General features: G+C 47.4%; 1 protein-coding gene across 1 annotated transcript in view; it reads right to left on the bottom strand.

Annotated features, from left to right (window-relative positions):
* The window catches only part of ALPK2 (alpha kinase 2), a 105,950-nt gene extending 92,841 nt beyond the window's left edge, over nt 1-13,109 (bottom strand). The window contains exons 1-3 of the mRNA XM_077777602.1: nt 12,982-13,109; nt 9,178-9,291; nt 2,029-2,032 (exon numbers count right to left, since the gene is read on the bottom strand). Coding sequence (XP_077633728.1) covers nt 2,029-2,032; nt 9,178-9,291; nt 12,982-13,090 — 227 coding nt within the window. The 5' untranslated portion in view covers nt 13,091-13,109. The remainder of the gene's footprint in view (nt 1-2,028; nt 2,033-9,177; nt 9,292-12,981) is intronic.
* Nucleotides 13,110-14,882: the final 1,773 nt, after the last annotated feature.

The following is a 14,882-nucleotide window of genomic DNA, read 5'->3' as shown; positions in this document are numbered from 1 at the left end:
GCCTAGGCCTAGCTTTTTTTTTTTTTTAATTTGAGAGACAGAGAGAGAACGTGAGTGCATGAGGGGGGAGGGGAGAGAGGAGGAGGAGGAGAAGGGGGGAAAGAGAGAGAGAGAGAGAGGGAAAATCTTAAGCAAGCTCCATGTTCAGCGGGGAGTACAACTCAGGTTGCCCGATCCTGGGACTGTGACCTGAGCCGAAATCAAGGGTCAGATGCTCAACTGCCTGAGCCGCCCAGGCATCCCGAGCCTGGTTCTTAACATAAGCTCAGGAATCTGCACTAAGATTCTGTTTGACCCCATCTTCTCTGAAATGGGCAGGCAGCCTGATTCTACTTTCAAATTCATGACCAAGAATGACTTGCGTCTGACAAAATACAGACCTCAGGGTAGAAAGAATGAACACTTACTAAGCAACTGCTAAGTGCCAGGCACTGTTATAAAAGCCTAATGTGTATTATCTCATTTCATCTTGACCCAACCCAGCAAGGTAGGTGCTATTATTATTCCTACTTTACAAGTCTAGCAACTGAGGCAGGTAGAAGATAAGAAATGTGCCCAGTGAAGAGAAGGGCCAAGACTTTTTTTTTTTTTTACAAATAGTTTATTGTCAAATTAGTTTCCACATAACACTCAGTGCTCATCCCCACAAGTGTCCTCCTCCATGCCCATCCCCCCCTCCCCCCCACATCCATCAGGGAAGGGCCAAGACATGACCTCAGGCAGTAACTCTTGAGCCCGGGCTCGTAAATACCCACACGTGGCCTCAACAGAGTGTTGCAAATCCTGGATTCTTAACCAGTGGGCCCGTCCGTATACACCTCCACCGGCCACATCTAGGCTTGTCCCTGACATGGCTGCGATGACTTCTACATTTAGGGAAATCTATGGACTGAACTGTGTCCCCCTAACATTTATCTGTTGAAGCCCTAACCCCCGATGTGACGGTATTTGCAGATGTGGCTTTTGGGAGGTGCTTGGTGTTAAATGAGGCCATGAGGACGGGACCCTGCAGATGGGATTAGTGCCCTTATGAGAAGACACAGCAGGGAGCTAGCTCACCATTTCTACAGTCAGAGCAAGAGGGCAGCTCTATGCCAGCCCGGAAGAGGGCGCTCATCAGACCCCCCCCCCCCCTGCCCTCCGCCGTTCTGGTATCTGTATCTCAGACTCCAGCCTCCAGAACTGTGAGAAATTCATTTCTGTTGGTTAAACTCCCCCCCCACCCCCCACCTCCAGTGTGTGGAATTTTTGAGCTGATGAACGCAAGCAGGGCCAGGCAGACCATGCCAGGTCCAAAGCCCTCTCACAGCTCCAGCTCATTCTTGGGTTCATCCGGGGCTCAGGTGTGGCCTAGAGTGGGTACTGGGAGGATCCGGAACGTTGGCCTCCCCCACCCCTATGAGGGGAGTGGGGCTGAGGTCTGGGCTGAGGGGCGGAGGTGCTGGGCCTGGACCGACCTTGTAGGGCTCAGAAGAAGGGAGAGGGCGATGCAGGCGGTTGAGAAGTGAGAGAGTCTGGAGGCAGGCAGAGAGGAGGCTGGGGATCCAAGTCTCGCACAGAACGAAGAGTAAGGCCAGGAGGGGGTGGAGGCAAAGGCGAGAGAAGCCCCCAGGTGTGAAGGGGCAAAGGCGAAGGTAGATTTCACGGAAGCCCTTGGCTAAGTGCACGAGAGGGAGGAAACAGGGCTGTGCTGGCCAAGACAGACACTTGTCCCCAAACCAAATTTTGTCTTCCTCCCGCCACCACCCCCACGCCCAATCCCCTGCCCCGCACCCCTCCCTTCTGAGGTGGAGCAAAGCCCAAGCCAGGACTCACAGGGCCTGATCGGCTCCTGCTCTTCCCCCAAGTACCTTCTGTAGGATGTCCACCTTTAAAGAGGGAGCCGGTCAAACGATTGCTAAACCAACGCTGTGATTTCTACATCAGTGAGACTCCCCGCCTCGTCGGTCATCAGAAGTGTTGGCTCGCGATTCTGGGATTACAAATTTAGATGGAACCCCAGTTGTCCCCAAACTCCCCTAGCGCTACCGGTCTGCTCTGAGTCCGCAGAAGGCGTTGCTGGAGTGGCATTTACAAAGATATTTAGCACACGTCCAATTTCCAGGGATTAGTGCACCTTCCTCTGCTCTGATGCTTTGGAGGGGCGCTTGGATCAATCTGCCACCTGCTCCCAGACTAGCATTGATTAGCCCTGGGAGCCAACACCATCGTGGGAGCCACGGCCCCAATCCAGCCCCCAGGGAAAGATGAGTGTCCCATGGTGTGGCTCCCGTAACCATTCACACAAAGTCAAACCCAGAATGTTAGAATGTCAGGACCAGTGGATTCTCAGCACAGAACTCTCGCCCTGGGGACTAAGTGGGAGTTTCTCGTCAGACCCTCAGGACTCATTCAAGAAATGCTCTAGGCGTGGTCTGAGGAATGACCGGAATGCTGAATTCATTCAAGAAGAATGCCAGCCCGGCTCTGTGCTGGGAACACAGAGGCCCTGGGGGTGTCGAAAATTCTCCCAGTCCCCCTTAAGACTTATTACACCTACTTAAACTCAAGGGAACACGAAGGTCACAAAATGCTTTCCAACCTCAGATAAAATGCCTTTTCTGTCTTAGCCGAGACATAGCAGGACTCAGTCATCTTTATTTCTACCCAGTGGCTCCTTGCCAAACACCTTACTTGTATTTTATCCTCCGAGAGGGAAATAGCAAGGGGGAAATGTTGCCAAACTCTGCTACCTTTCTTACCTCCAAGCCGCCCTATTTTTTTAAATCAGCTCCAAAATTGTAGTTCATTGTGGGGACATGTTCAAATTGCATAAAAATAACTATTGTTTACAGAGTTTTCTAAATTCTTTGCACATGTGGGTTTCATCCCCATACTGTTCCTATGAAGCAGGTACTACCATTGTCCCCATTTTGCAGATGAGAAAACTGAGGCTCAGAGAGGCTAAGTAACTTACCCGAGATGATACCGTTTATAAGATCTGGAATTTAAATCCAGACAACCTGGCTTCAGACACTTGCTATCAATGGTGCACATACTGTTAACAGGATATGTGCCTTGAAGTCTTTCTTTCAGGAATAGAGATATTTTTAACTGATTGTCCTCTTATTTGCCCAGATTCCTTTGTGACCAACAACACGTGTGTTTTAGATGTTCTGCAAGGAGCTTGATTTTCCCTGGGTGATCATGCACAGAAAGGGGGTGATGGCCTCCAGGAACCAAAGACTTTGGCTCAGACAACAAGCCCTTATAAGCAACTCTTTGCTACAACCCAGAGGCACTCCAGGAATATAACACAGTGTCCCAGCGCTCCTGGGACGTGAGGAATAACTAAATAGGCTAAGACATTACTGAAGTCGCAGAGTCCACCATCTAAAAACCATCCAAACAGAGTTTCGGGTATAAACATGTATAAGAAAAAGAGCTTCAACTTCACTGTTTGGGTTGCCGCTCACCTGTAAATGTCCACTTCTTTCCTGTCTGAAAATTCACTGTTTCCAACACTTTTCAAAACTGTCCATATAAAACCATCCGGCTCTAAACACAACTACTATAAGCCACGGGAAAGGGATTCTTTCACAGTAATTCTGGAACCATGTTGCTTTCAGGGAGTGGGCAGTAACATGATATTAATCACTAATTAATATTCGTTGCAAGCTTAACACACACGTTGCTGGCCATTCTGCGTGAATGAGCTCGCTCAGACTATCCCCAAAAATCATCTTATGAAGACAACAAAGCACAGAGAAGTTCACTGACTTGCCCAAGGCCACACAGCTAATTAAGTCGCAGGGCACGACACCAGCAGAAGTGTGGCCTTTGAGGAAGAACCTGGAGAATCGTGTCATCATTTGCAAACACGCGAGGCTGTGGGGATAAGAGATAACAGAAATCCGAGTCCCCGCTGCCTCTACGAGGTGACCTGCCAACAGAGAAGAGCGGACAGAAGGGAGGCAGAAGTCGCTAGCTTCATGCAGCCAATATCGATCGAACAGTGAGTGCAGAGTCCAGTCTCCGCGGAGCTTTGTCTAGTCAGGAGGCAGACGGAGGCGAAATCAAAGCACAATGTGCAGAGAAAGAGCACCGAGACGGCCTTGGGGAAAGTTGCTTGGGGTGGAAACAGCAGGGAGCGAGTGAAGGACTCCAGGAAAGAGCCGCCGTTTAGGGGTCAGGGCTTTGTCACCCGGGCATCTGAGTGCTGTGCTGTCCCCTGCAGGGAAGTGACCAGTAGGCCTGGAGAAACACAGTAGGAGAGGGGCTGAGTTGCTTGTTGGGGGCGGGGTGGGGAACACCCCGGCAATTCCCAACGTTTAGCAGCATCCTTAGCCTCTCCTCACTCAGTAGCATCCCTTCCAGCTGTGACAATCGACAACATCTCCAGGCATTGCCAAATGTCCCCTGGGGGGCAAAACACAGGTGACCCAGGTTTGGTGACCCAGACCTTCATGTTGATGTCTCCTTCAAAATCCTGGATGATCAGTATCCAGCTAGAGGCATAATTGGAAAAACGTTCCTTGGTCCTTGACCCACGGACGCCTCCCGGGCGGCCCAGGTGAACTCGGCCGCCATTTTGGGAGCCAGTGTGACATTATCAGAGAAGTCAAGGGAGGCAAACGGCAGCACTTTCTTTTTTTAAAATTTTTTAACATTTATTCATTTTTGAGAGATGGAGAGAGACAGAGCATAAGTGGGGGAGGGGCAGAAAGAGAGAGAGAGAGAGAGAGAGAGAAAGAGAGACAGAATCTGAAGTAGGCTCCAGGCTCCAAACTGTCAGCGCAGAGCCCGACACAGGGCTCGAACTCATCAACCATGAGACCATGACCTGAGCTGAAGTTGGACGCTTAACCAACTGAGCCACCCAGACGCCCCTTGGACTTTTTTTGTTTAAGAATGCTCAGATACACCATGCATCAGCTTCCTGGAGCTGCCATAATGACATATTACCACAGAGAGGGCCGCAAAAAAAAAAAAAAAACCACGAAAATTTATTGTTTCACAGTCCTGGAGCCTAGAGGTCAAAATCAAGGTGTGGCCAAGGCCGTGCTCCCTCTGAAGGCTCTGAGGAAGACTCTCCTGGCCCCTTCCTAGCTTCTGGTGACAGCGGGCCGTCCTCACATTTCCTGGCTTGCGGCTGAATCACTGCGGTCTCTGCCTGCCTTCACGTGGCTATTTCCTCTCTGTGTCTGTTTTCTCCTTTTTATAAGAACACAAGTCATGGAGCTAAAACCCCCATTAATCCACGGTGATCTCACCTTAATTCAAATGACTACAGCTGAAAATATCTTATTTCCAAATAAGGTCACATTCTGATGTTCCAGGTGAACATGAACTTGGGGGGGTTGGGGAGGGACACATCATGAGCTGATTGGCTCGTGGTGACTGTGCAGCTCTCCTGGCCATCGTCCCCGCCACGAGGTCGTCTGTAGGGCTGAGCTGCGGAAGGCAGCCTTGCTCTCCCTCTGATCCACGCCTTCCTGCCCAGTCCACCCACCTCCCTCCTGCCTCTCTGGCAACGTGTGCTTTCTCAGCACAGCCGGGCATGACCAACAGGCCTCCTCACTGTGGAGAGGAGTGTCTCGCTCTAGGTGTGGGCTCCTGGACAGATTTTTATCCATCGTCCACCTGCCTTCCTTTAAACAGCGTTCCTGAGAGCCCACAATTCCTCTTTTGTCTACGCGCTCTTCGCAACTTGCTTTCTATGAGGTGGAAAAATCTATTTGCATTTTCCTCCCCTCCTCCCCACCCCCGTGTCTTTTGGGGGAAAAAAAAAAGTTATCATGCTACAGTGCTAATCACGCTGTTATGGATGTCTCTCTCCCCTGGAATGCCTTCCCGGCTTTCCATCCCTCTGCCTGCCAAACACTCTTGACCTGTGGTATGTAAAGGTCGCGACGGCACTGACCAATCTCCTCCAAGTGTTCTCACTTGTCCAAAGTACACGGTGTTATGAGATTAAGGGGATGTGAGGAGGAGAATGCGGGAGGGCCGGGTCGCACTCTTGCCCAGTTGAGGAAAGAGAGGAGGTCAGTAGACCAATTAATGAACTCGTGGCCATGAAGCAGAAATGCAGATCAGGTTTACCATCCCAGGAAAAACAATAACAAAAAACAATGTGGGAAATATGGGAACAGGAGTTTTCAGTACCTACGAGTTCAGATTTAATAACCCAAAGACTAAACTCAGGTAGATGTTTAAAAAGTACTTTTCTTTGGGGAACTATGAATTAATCTGGTGGTTTATGGTGACCTGAAAATGGCAAGAAAATTTGAGACCAGTATTATGACTAACAACCAACTTTAAATCTTTGAAAGGCATTTGCACAAAATAACCTTCATTTTCCTAACCAGCATTTAACATACTGATAGAAGTCAAACTGCTTTGCAGGTGAAAGTTCTAGGATGTAAAGAATTTTTCATCTTGGGCAATTACATTGGAATCACCTGGGGTCCAAACTGCATTAATCAAAGTCCAAGGCCAGGCATTAGGGGGTTTTAAACGTTCCCTGGGGGATGCTAATAGCAGCTTTGGTTCAGAACTACTGATGTAAAAAGTTAGAACATTCAAAGATCATTAGTACTTAGTGCATTTACTCTTAAGCAGGAAAATGCAACCATATCTGTTAGCGTATGGCCCCACTAAAATTTCTTTCACCGGGACTGAATGCTTTTCCCAGTTGGTGGGTTACTTTTCAAAATGGCAGAATAGGAGTTTGGAAAGAGTGCATTCTGTCATATCAAGTCTTGATTTGTTCCGGCAAACCAGTGCCCCGCTGGACTTCTGCGAAGAGAATGAGGACTCCCTGCGCCGTCCACAGCTCAAGTTCTCTTCCTAAATTTCTCTTCCCATTTTAACCTGCCCACATGCCCCTGGGCTTCATCTTGGCCTTCTCATCCCTCCATCCCTTAACTCCCTTGCCTTACAAACACTGGTTTTCTCTACATTCCTGGTCCTGTATAAGCAGCAAATAACAAACCACAATTCTTAAGTGGCATTCCATCAGTAAAAGAACACTCATTAAGCTCTCTTCTGGCTAAAAAAGTGAGTATTTTAGCTTAGCGTGAGACTAAAGTTAATCAATCAAGAAATATGGAATTGAGTGTTCAGGGGAACAAAGGCAAGAGTGGAAAACATACAAAGCAGTATGTAGCATGTAGATACTCAAGGATCTTACCATTGAGACCAGGGATTGGCAAACTATGCCCCACAGACCAAATCTGGCCCCCTACCCGGTCCTGTAATTAAAGTTTTATTAGAACACAGCCATGCCCAAAACAAAACAAAACAAAACCCATATTGTCTCTGGCTGTTTTTATACTATGATGGCAGAGTTGAGTAGCTGTGAGAGAAACCATCTGACCTTCAAAGCTTGCAATATTTACTACCTGGCCCTTGATAGAAAAAGTTTGCCAGGGTGCCTGAGTGGCTCAGTTAAGCATCCAACTTCGGCTCAGGTTATGATCTCACTGCTTGTGAGTTGGAGCCCCATATCGGGCTCTGTGCTGACAGCTCAGAGCCTGGAGCCTGCTTCAGATTCAGATTCTCTCTCTGCCTCTTCCCCACTCACACACTGTCTCTCTCTCCCTCAAAACGAAATAAACATTAAAAAAAACAAATTGGGAAAAGTTTGCCAATGCTGACCTAAATTAACATCATACATATTTATGGTATATATAAAACATCTACCCACCCATCCTCTTAGCGAATATTTATATTGTACTGTACGATGCCCTAGGGGATGCATTAGTGTGAGACAGAGAAGGTTCCTGCCCCCAAAAGGCCCAAATCTACTGAACTATCTGTCAATCCTGAGCAATAGTAAACACCAAAGGAGTTGGGGGGGGGGCTATGCAAAAGAGAAGAGAATGTCTGAGGCTGGATAGAGCCATGGGTAACTAGAATTACTATGAACCACAGAGATGGATTCTAAGTGGAACAGGATGAAGAGGAGGGAGGAGAAGGCCTTGGCAACATTGAAACTGGACTTGAGATTTGATAAGGGCATAGCCAATGTTTATATTGTTCATCTCTTCCCACAGCATTATGCAACATGGCTGCCACATGTAGTTGCTTGATGAATATTGTTTAAAGAATTAAATGGTAGATGAATACATGAGTAACATCAGGTTAGCTATTCTGTAAGATAGTTGAGTCAAGCCTTTCAACCATGATAAAATGATCTCGGAACATACTTTGAAACAAAAGAGTGGATAAAAAGAGAAGAAAGCTAGCATTTATTGAATAACTACTACACAGCAAGAACTCGACAAGCATAAAATCATTGAATTCTCTCAGCAATCCTTTTATTTTGCAGATCAACAAATTTAGTTTTGGAGAGGTTAAATAACTGGCTATGGTCACACAGCCAGAAGTAGAGTCAGAATTCAAACCCAAGTCTTACTTTGTTATTCTCAGATCCAAGGCTACGGGCACATGCGCACGCCTACCAGTCAAGTTTGTACCACACGCTGCGGACCTTGGCCTCCTCAGAGTCCCCATGAGGAACGCCGTGACCAATTCAGTAACAACTGGGGACCAAGAGCACAGACTTTCCACCCATCTTCAACCAAAGCAGTTCTCATTTTCTCTACTTTACACATGGAGCTTCCTGATTTCATCTGAATAGTTCTTGGGGAAAGGAATAAGAATAGAAACCACTGTGCTAGCCCATACTACTTCCTAAAATAAAGCCCGAAGGCATGGTTTTCAGCCTTCCGACCATCGCCAATGTGCTATGGGTTCATGGTCAGCCATGTCTCCTTCCTTCCACTGTTACACAAGAAAGGTTGAATGACAGTGCCAAAACCACGTTGTATTTCTTGACTTTCCAGAAAGAATAAGATTAAACGAAAAGCTCTTTTAAAGAATGAAAATGGCTGGATCACCTCAAATAAAATTCTAGATGAAGCTGTAATTCCATCAAAGCAGCAAATTAGAGGAGCTCAGTGGGAGAGAATTTCTCAGTGGGAGAACAGATTTTCATTCATTTTTTTTCTCAAGGATTAGATTGTTTCAGTGTTGCTGCGGACACCTCAGCTGATCCCTGCTCATAGCATCTAACGTTAAGATGCAAAAAAGCAAAGAGGAAACAAGCTTTTGACATTACCTGGTAGCAACCAGCATGTGACCGAACACAGGGACCTTTGTAAACAGTCCACAGGGACGCATCTACTTACCCACAGAGGTGCAACACATGAATATACTGATTCTGGAAGAATTCGTAACTGGAAATAATGCCACATTCATCTATAGCTTGGCCATTCTTATACCAAGTTACTTCTGGCTTGGGCTGACCTGATAATGAAAAAATAAGAATATTTTTATTGCATTAAATATATTAGAAAAAAATCATAAAGCTATGAACAAGAATGGGTAATAAGTAATAGGGATGAACATGCTGACCTATGTCAGTTGAGGAACTGGAAAATCTCCCTTTAGTTGATTCAAATTAAATTCAAATTCAAATTCAAATGTATCATTCATTAAGCACTATATAGCATGCTCTATACCTAAGATGACGCTGTACAGGGGTGCAGATGAAATGCTACAGGTGAAATGAAATGCTGTCCCTAATCTGAAAGAGCTATTAAGAAAAATTATCTAGGGGCGCCCGGGTAGCTCAGTCGGTTACGTGTCTGATTCTTCGATTTCAGTTCAGGTCATGATCTTACGGTCTGTGAGCTCAAGCCCCGAGTCGGGCTCTGTGCTAACAGCATGGAACCTGCTTGGGATTCCCTCTCTCCCTCTCTATCTGCCCCACCCACGTTCTCTCTCTCCCTCTCCCTCTCAAAGTAAATAAATATTTTTTAAAAAGAAAAACTATCTAAAACTTGTATAAGAGGCAAAAATGCAGGTAATATCTACTTTCAATGTCACATGGGGGAAAAGATCCATCTAAGAATTACCCAGGGGAATGTACTATGTTTAATTTGATGATTACTACTTATTGAAATTCCAAGATTGGGGCACCTGGGTGGCTCAGTTGGTTAAACATCTGACTCTTGGTTTCAGCTCAAGTCATGATCTCATGGTTTCGTGAGTTCGAGCCCTGTGTCAGGCTCTGCACTGGCAGCGCAGAGACTGCTTGGGGTTCTCTCTTTCTCCCCCTCTCTCTCTGCCCTTCCCCTGCTCATGCTGTCTCTGTCTCTCTCAAAATAAATAAAAAACTTAAAAAAATGTTTAAACTTCTAGATCTAGTGACGTTACATGTAAACTTGTAGATTTTTATCCAACAGAGCTGTAAATAATCTCTGCCCGGCAGAAAAGATCCCTCCATAAGTCATGGTTTATGGCCCTACAGGACATCAACCAGAGTTTTACCTAGTTGAGCAATCTTATCCTAATACTCTCTTATTAAACTGACTATAAATACCTAATTCCTCAAATGTTCCTACTTTCTGGTTCCCTCTTTACTCAAAGAATTGAATAAAACCACTGAAATGTCCATTTCATATTTGCCTGGAAGTCACGTTACCTTTGGAGAATTGTCCTGAAACACTGCTTGGAGTTGAACGTACGCAATGGCACAGAAGAGGGAAGAACGAAGTGGATTAGCAAGTGCCATCTCCTCGGGAGGTTGAATGGCGTGCGTGATTTCCAGGCTGTCCTGTGCACACCTGACTGATGTCGTCACAGATACTGCCCTGCGCTTTCTCCCTCAGAAGAGGTTCCGCCCACCCGTGTGATCATTAACCGGAAGTCATGGACTCATCTGGTGAACCCCCCAGAAATTCTCCTCACCCCTTGGGATTTTCTACCCCTTGTGATCAGCGAAGGAAGGTTTCCAATGTGTCCCAATGAGCTTTCCCCCTAACCTCTGTATCATTGAAAAGGTATCAAAATGTGCCCTAGGAGGAAAGCCCAGTATTGGGAAACAGAACACTGTTTTAGATCCATCCTTCTGATGTTTCCAACTTACCATAGGATTTTTGGTGAGCAGCCCGAGATACCACTAAGAGAAGAACTCCACATGCTCTGGGCCCTGCACCATGGACAGGACCTTAGGGTGCTCAGAGCCCCTGCCTCCCTTTCTATGTCTTGTCTGGTTTGGGGTCTCCCAGTTAGGCTACCTCTGCGCCAACACCATGAATGTGCTTGGTGTTCCTCCTGGCCTCCCCCTTCAGGGAGGCGCCTGCCTGGCTACTTGTCCCTGGAACTAGGAGGAGACAGACTTGCGTGCAAGGATACACCCTTCTTCACCCGTGGTTTGGCTGAGTCCCTTCCAGGCAAGTGACTAAAGCACCAAAAATGAGCCTCCCTGAAAAACCATCAAGGAGGTTTCTGGTCATAATTCATTTCTGCCTGTTCTTATCAGCCTTTGTCCCCCTTTCAGTCAGTCTTAGATTCCTTCTCAAGAAGCGTCTAATTGCGGGGCGCCTGGGTGGCTTAGTCGGTTAAGCGTCCGACTTTCGCTTGGGTCATGATCTCGCGGTTCGTGGGTTCGAGCCCCGCGTCGGGCTCTGTGCTGACCGCCAGCTCAGAGCCTGGAGCCTGTTTCAGTCTGTGTCTCCCTCTCTCTCTGACCCTCCCCTACTCGCGCTGTCTCTCTCTCTCTCTCTCCTAGAAATAAATTTTTTTAAAAAAAGCGTCTAATTGCTTCTTTCTTTGTGTGTCCTTGACTCTTTTTTTTTTTTTAAGAAGATATATAAAATATGCATGAGCTGGGCCTGGGGCCCTCATTCTAATCTCTTGGACTCTGATTTTTTTAATTCAGACTGATCAGGGCTGGTTGATGCCCCCAGTTTCTTAACGGCTGACTGGTTTTTTCCTTTTGTGCAGTATAGATCTGAATAATCAGCCAGAAACGAGACTCGCACAGGGAAGTGGTAGTACCTTTGTGGGTGGTTCTCTTTTCTCCCTCCACTTGCTGGAAACCTCACCCAAAAAATCCTACCCTTGTTTTTTAAGCCTACCTGCAGGTCACATATGGAGAGCCACCTCCAGAATGTTTCACAATTGTGTGTGGAGACCGGTAGCCAAGTTTAGGGTAGGTTCAAACTTTGGGGCTTCCTGAGGAGACTTGGGGGCCATAGTATGGAGGCTCAGTGGTGGACGTGTGCCTGTCCCTTTATGTGAATGACTATGGACAAATGTCAAGAAAGACGGGGGCTTGGCTCTGGCCTTGAAGGGGCTGAACGCACAGGTAGACATCCCAGCACCCAGACCAGAGATGAGACTTTGTTACGACTTCAGCTAAGGAAGCATGGCCATTTTAGAAGCTGGCTCTTTCTCTCTTCCTCTCTAGAAAAAAGGATCTCAGGGTAGAAGTTCCCTGTGTGCCCTCAGGAGAGACCACTGGTGCCTCTATGTTTCTGGAGGTAGAGACATAATCCAAGAAAGGGAACAATCCACAAGGTACAAGGTACCACGTCCTGACCTAATTATTTTGCTTCTATTATTTTCGTTCAATAATAAATCCTTCCTACCACTAGGGGCACCAATATGGGGTCAGGGCTGGGTTATTTTATTCTCCAGCCAAGGGGGAATGCCAGTCCCCTGCTCCTTCGCTATTGGGCACCCTCTGCCTTGGTTTTTTTACCTCTGAACTGCTGACTAGCATCCCCAATGACAGCGGGGGGTGGGAGATGCAGGTAGCTGGTTAGGGGGATATCAAGGAAAGAGGGATGGAAGAAGATTTCAATAAATCAGACGAAGGAAAGTTATTTGTGACATTCCTGAGTGCCCAGGAAATTAAGAGTGGATTATCTGAAAAAATAACCAGTGTGGGAGTCGCCTAACCCAAAATCACAATGTGAAGTGGAAAAGATCACTAAACTATATCCAGGAAGTCATTCGAAGAAATCCTTCAAGGAAATAAAAACAAAAACAAACAAACAAAAAACATAGAGGATTTAGTTGTTCAACGGGTTACTCAGGACAGACTTCCCAGGCCATTTTCACAAATGATTTTTAATAATGCCTTTGTGAGTCAAAAACTCGGGTCCGCGGGGAGATTTTGGAGGAGAATGAGCCACTGATGGTTACCAGATATTATGCAGCGAAGCACAGCGTCTGACTTCTCAGGAACCTTCTGGGAAAGCAACGTAGATAGAAAACAAAGGGTGCGCCTCGGGGGCCCTCCCCACTCTGTCATCCTTACATGTCGCGTGAATCTGAAAAACAAAAATCCCTGACATCAACATTTGTTCTGGGGCTCCTCTGACTTTCTGGGAGTTTCGTTAGTGGCCCTCAGGGCTTGTAGATGGCTGGGCTCCCCGGTTGGTAGAAGGCTGGGCATTGGCCCTTGGGCCGGTGCAGGTTTCTCACACACAGGACACCTTGTTGTGGGGACCCTCCTGCTCATCGTAGCATCAGCACCCCTGGCCTCAACCCACCGGGTGCCGCGAGCACTGCTCCCCCGAGTCACAGCAATCAAAAATGTCCACAGACATTGCCAGTGTCCCTGGGGAGGGCAGCCCAAGTCGGGAACCACTAATCCTGGTGGATTGCAAGGTAACCAGAGCCCCGACCAAGAGAGGATTGATTGCTTGAGCCCACACCAGTGCCATCTCTCTCTTCTCTTTCTTTCTGCCCTTTTCATAAGGACTCCAAGAAAGAGGCCTTGATTAAATGCAAATGAATCTCCTGGTGGGAGGTATTTTGCAATTGGGCAAATACTCCTCCTCAGAGCACCTGACGAGAGCCCCCAGGAGGGTAGTGAGTGGGCTAGCATTTTCCAACGAGTGTGTATTCATTGACACAAGCAGGCATTTGACACCTGACTAGTCACCAGGTAATTTCACTTCATCTCTTTTAAATTGCCTGAGTGGTTGTTAGCACCTCCTGCATCTTCCGGGTGAGAAAGCTGACACTCAGAGACATTCAACAACTTGCTCATGATCACACAGCTCTAGTGGCTGCTGCCCCGGGGCGCCCTTCAGTGAAGGCTGATACTGTCCCTGGAGCTGTGCAGTGCACAACCCACACAGATGTGCGGCAGCCTTAAGAACGCAGGTCTGTCTCAACCCGGAGGGCCCTTTCCACTCGACCCTTCACGTACCGCGCTGGCACCACTCTGTCAAAACTATCCTTTGTAGAGAGAGCCCCACGCTTGGAAGTAACATTTCGCTTTATCCAAACAGGAGGCTCCCGCATCTCCTTCACTTGGTGAGCTGTTCTCATACGCCACAAAGCTCAGGAGGAGGAAAGTTCACATCGCCATCAGAAACGTTTAGCATGGACAGGGGAGAGGCACTTAGACCTGCAGATGGTGATCTGGGGACACTGAGGGTCCTACAGCAGATGTGAGCTAAGCTCTTGGTGGAAAAGGTTGGATCAAAATGGCCACAGTTGTCTCGTAAAAGGGGAAACCCTTCTTCATACGGGTGGAAGCTTCCTAACCATTTAGAACCAATTTCTCCAATTTGCAGGGCCTGGTTCAAGCTGAAAATGAGGTGTTCCTTGTTCAAAAATGATGAAGATATTGGAGACGGAAACAACAGAGTGCTACACTGAGCGCTGGGAGCCTTGTGGGTGTGGGGGCTCAAGCCTGGAATATTCTGCGAGCCCTTCCTTTCCTCAGAGGCCTTTCCTGCAGCCCCTGATGTTCCCACGGCATTTCTTTCATCTCAAGGTGTTCTGTTTAAAAATATGGCTAGTTCTTGAAACCAAAAAAGCATTCCCAAATTGCCCCTATGTGACACACCCACGCTCTCTGAATAGCAGGGTAAAAATAATTAATTTAGGAGAACACACTTCCCTCCTTCCTTTCCCCACAGGGAGTGTGCAGGAAGCCACTCTGTGCTCTGACCTGAGGGTGCACTGATGCACGTAATGGGGAGAAAGAGCGGTGAAGCTGAAGAAGTAGTGTCTTTGAATCATTGAGGAAGACAAATGCTTGGGTCTGCGACACAGCACAGGGGCGGGGAGGGAAGTCTGAAGAGCTG

This window comes from Crocuta crocuta, unplaced genomic scaffold (genome assembly GCF_008692635.1).
Source record: "Crocuta crocuta isolate KB4526 unplaced genomic scaffold, BGI_CrCroc_1.0 scaffold36, whole genome shotgun sequence".
In the NCBI taxonomy this organism is placed as follows: Eukaryota; Metazoa; Chordata; class Mammalia; order Carnivora; family Hyaenidae; genus Crocuta; species Crocuta crocuta.
This window is presented reverse-complemented; position numbering and strand designations above follow the sequence as displayed.